Genomic DNA, 4,496 nt, shown 5'->3' with positions numbered 1-4,496 from the left:
GGATGGGTGACCGTTCCCTTTCAATAGCCCCTGTCCACAGCTGGTGCAGTGCTCATGGATCACGCCGCACCCAGAGGGTTTGGGAATCACCAGGACGGTGACTACAGAATAGCTCTGCAGCTTTTTTCATGGCCCATTGATATTTAACTAAAGACAACGGGACAGTGACAGGCCAGGTGTAATGGGAAACAACACCCACCTCCCTTCACTTTACTGAATGTATCAGCAGGAATTCTGAGGTCAGAACAGCCACCGATTCGGATGTTTATGGGCCAACATGCAACCAGTCCCCTGGCTCTCCACAAAAACAGTCACTTTGTAAATTCTGCTGCTTCCTTGGTCTCTTTCACCCAGTGCACTGTCCTCCCTCACCAGGCCCTGTCCAATTGCTCCAGGCCTTAGACCCTGTCTGAACTTCTCTCTACAGAGTTCAGAATAGTAGTTCATGTCCTCTTGGATGTAAGGATGGAATAGGTGTCCCTCGCCATGGCCCATGTTTTTCATCTCTCATGTGACCAGGGCTGGAGCCAGCTGATGAACTGACCCTTCACTTTTTGAATGCCCTGATTATCCTTGCACGAATGTGTTTGCTTTTCAAGCTATATACAATTGGGTTCATCATGGGCGGGACCAGCAGGTAGACGTAGCCCATGAGACTCTGAAGCAAGGGGGAAGAGCTATTCCCGAATCTCTGTACTATAGACAAGCCAATCCCTGGTGTGTAGAAGAGGAGGACAGCACAGAGGTGGGAGACGCAGGTGCTCAATGCCCTGACGCACTCCGCATGGGAAGCAATGCTCAGCACTGTTTTCAGAATCATAATATAAGATAGGAGGATGAGCAGCAAGTCCAACATCGCTGTGGAGACTGTGACAAAAAAGCCATAGATGCTGCTGACTCTGATATCCGAACAAGCCATCTTCATGACCTCTTGGTTCAAGCAGTAGGAACGGGAGATGACATTGGCTTGACAATATTGGGAACGTTTCAGGAGAAAGGGCAGTGGGAACACTACGGCAACCCCTCTTAGCACACATGCCAGTCCCATCTTGGCTATTCTCGGCAGGGTTAAGATGGAAGCATATCTCAGTGGGTTAGAGATCACGATGAAGCGGTCAAAGGCCATCAACAAGAGCACAGAGGATTCAATGTATGAAAGCGAGTGGATGAAGAACAGCTGAGCAAAACAGGCATCGAGGCTGATCTCCCTAGCATTCAACAAGAATGTGCCCAATGTTGTTGGCATGGTGGCTATCGATAAACCAAGGTCTGTGACGGCCAACATGGAAAGGAAAATGTACATGGGCTCATGGAGGCCTGTATCTGTTCTTATAATGAACAGAATGACTGAATTTCCTACTACAGAAATAACATACATTAGAAAGAATGGGATAGAGATCCAGAGATGGACATCTTCCTGACCAGGTATCCCAGTGAGAAGGAACACTGCAGAGCTGAATTTGGTGTCATTGACAGCTGACATACCGTACTGTGCAGGTGCGAGAAGTTTTAAACTTTCCTTCCTGAAAGGAAAAAAAACAGGAGACTAGATGATATTTAACAAGACATGTTTCTGCTCTAAGTGCAACTCTAGAGAGTCCCAGGAGCTAAAGGAAGATGAGCAAAAACTTAATCTTGGATTTACACTGCATATAAGAAGATAGGCATTCCCATAGTGGATCAGACTTGCAGTCCACCTAGCCCAGTATCCACTGTCCAATTCCAGATGCTTCAGAGGAAGCCAGATGAAGCCCTGCAATAGAAAGCTATGAGATAACCTGCTCCCAGAGAATGTTTTCCCCTGACACCCACTAATTACACATATTTTGTTCTGTTAATTAGGAAGGTTTATAGTTTTTCCAAAACTTTTAAAAACAATCCTCACTAATGTAATTGGATTTTCCGGTTACCCACATAAACATACGGTTCCTCTTTGAATCCTACTAAACTCTTGGCTCTGTTGATAACTTGTGCATGGGAGATCCGCAGTCTCCTTTAGCTCTGTGTAATTTTATAATTGTGATCTTCCCGCAGACACCTTTTCTGGCCCTCCACTTCTGAGTGTAGCCCATTGTATCATGCAATGAGAAGAGCAGGGTTAAATCTGTCATTGTACTTATCTGCTCTGCATTGAAGCTATTTATAAAAAATGGTTAATTCTTTATTTTCTCCACTCCTGAGAGTCCAAATGATGTCTCTGCCTCTTTACAGCACATGGGATAAATTCTCAGGGCCAGGTTCTGCTTTTAATAACAATGACTTCAACTGTATCACTCCAGATTTACATGTGTAAATTCAATCAGAACCAGGCTCTATTAACTTTCCCTTACCAAATGCTCCAGGTGTTACACTCTGACCCCCAAGAATCCCTCCAAAAGACGCTGAAGTGCTTTGCTTGGCCAGTGTTGACTGAATCCAGAGAGTTCAATCATTAAAGACAGGATACTGGGCTATATCATTGGAAGACAGGATACTGGGCTAGATGGACTTTTGGCCTGACCCAGTACGGCTGATCTTATGTTCTTATGTTCTAAATGTAAGTGTTAGAAAGAGCTTCTGGTCAGTTTCTCAGAGACAGTATTATACTACTGTTCACTAAACAAAGAATTAATTGCCCAAACCCATTGCAAACAGTATGTGGAATAGTATCAAGGGGTAGCCGTGTTAGTCTGTATCCAAAAAAACAATGAGAAGTTCGGTGGCACCTTAAAGACTAAGAGATTTATTTGGGCATAAGCTTTCATAGGTAAAGAAAACGACTTCTTCAGGTGCATCCTCGTTTGATTATGTGTAATACTTCTCAAATATTTTCTAAAGCAAAAGTCATTACATTTACACATCTGTACTTTAGCACACACATGTCAACCCATTCTTTCCCCTCTGATCTTCTTTCAGAGATGATTTCTCAGGTTAGGGTGGGACTTGAAATGCAGCATCTGTCATTAGGTTTTCTTCAGAACCTGAAAAGATCACAGCATCTCAGCCCTCAATCAATGACTTGTCAGCAAACAAAAGTCTAGTAGCTCCTCTGTCCCTGGGTTAATAGCTGACTGGTTCTCCTCAGGTTCTGTTCTGTCAGTCTGTAGCCTCTATCCGGAGTGTTAACAGGCATTGGGATCAGGATATGAAATATTCTTTCCATGGGCTCTCACTCTCTAATATAGTGGTTTTGAACCTCTTTCCATTTGGAGGACCCTAATGAATTTTGAATGGAGGTAGACATAGTCTGAAGCTCCTCAGTGGCCCACAGACGACAGGTTGAAAACCACTACTACTACACTAGTACATAGTAACCACAACACCTGTTATTCAGTCACAAATAGGGATTGCAGGAAGTACATTTCAAAGTCAGGCGCATGTGGAACTTCATTACCCACATGAAAATAACAGGAGTCCTTGTGGCACTTTAGAGACTAACACATTTATTTAACTAATGACTCCTCGTTGTTTTTGCTAATACAGACTAACACGGCTATCACTCTGAAACCTGTCACATGAAAATAATCTATTGCTCTCTGTCTCTGTCTTGTATTCATAAAATCCGTACAACCCAGGAACAGCATTGGGACTTAGAGCTGAGTTGCTATAACGAATGTGCATGTGAAACCCAGTTCTTGGAATGTTTGCTGGATAGCTACATTGGGTTAACTATTGGAATGTTTATTTGCTGGATATATTGGGTTAAAACAGTACGACTCATCTTAGTTTAATAGCAGGCTGCTGGTAGAGAAGGAAGCAGGCAGAGAAGGAACAACTCAAGAAAAGCCATCTCTCAGTAAGTATGTCAGGGAGATTGAGAGACAACACTGGAGCTACAAGCTGGGAAGAGCCTATTTCCAGACTTGGGCCCCGTTACACAGCTTGTTTTGCCAGCGTTGGGAGTCTGTGCAGATGTGGGGCAGCTGTTGATAAGAAGCTCTTTAGAGACCGCTGGGGAAGTCTCAAGGCCTTTGGCCTGCTTGGGTCCCCATCAGAGTGCGAGGGCTTGGGGTCAAAGATGTGCACAGACTGTTGTTTTAAAACTAGGGCTGTTGATTCATCGCAGTTAACTCATAAGAATTAATGGGGATAATCACAGTTTTACTCACACTCTTAAACAATAATAGAATATCTACTGCAATTTATTAAATATTTAGAATAGTTTTCTACATTTTCAACTATATCGATTTCAATAAAAACAGAGAATACAAAGTGTACAGTGCTCACTTTACATTATTATTTTATTACAAATATTTGCACTGTAAAAAAGATAAACAGAATAAATAATATTTTTCAGTTCACTGCTTTATCGTGGACGTGCAACTTACAAATGTAGATTATTTTTGTTACATAACTGCAGTCAAAAGAAAAACAATGTAAAACATTACAGCCTACAAGTTCACTCAGTCCTATGTCTTGTTCAGCCCATCACTAAGAGAAAGAAGTTTGTTTACATTTATAGGAAATAATGCTCCTGCTTCTTATTTACAATGTCATCTGAAAGTGAGAACAAGTGT

At 42.5% G+C, this 4,496-nt stretch overlaps 1 protein-coding gene across 1 annotated transcript; it reads right to left on the bottom strand.

The window, feature by feature from the left end:
- Nucleotides 1-547: 547 nt before the first annotated feature.
- On the bottom strand, nt 548-1,483 carry LOC103306740 (olfactory receptor 51G2-like). The gene has a single exon (XM_008175564.2). The coding sequence runs from the start codon at nt 1,481-1,483 to the stop codon at nt 548-550; it is 936 nt and encodes a 311-aa protein (XP_008173786.2).
- Between the last annotated feature and the right edge of the window lie 3,013 nt (nt 1,484-4,496).

Source organism: Chrysemys picta, chromosome 1 (assembly GCF_011386835.1).
Source record: "Chrysemys picta bellii isolate R12L10 chromosome 1, ASM1138683v2, whole genome shotgun sequence".
Classification (NCBI taxonomy): domain Eukaryota; kingdom Metazoa; phylum Chordata; order Testudines; family Emydidae; genus Chrysemys; species Chrysemys picta.
Note: the sequence above shows the minus strand (reverse complement) of the source record. Positions and strands in the feature narration are given on the sequence as shown.

Coding starts and splice junctions, on each gene's coding strand:
- LOC103306740 (XM_008175564.2), bottom strand. CDS start 1,483: ATGTCAGCTGTCAATGACACCAAATTCAGCTCTGCAGTGTTCCTTCTC.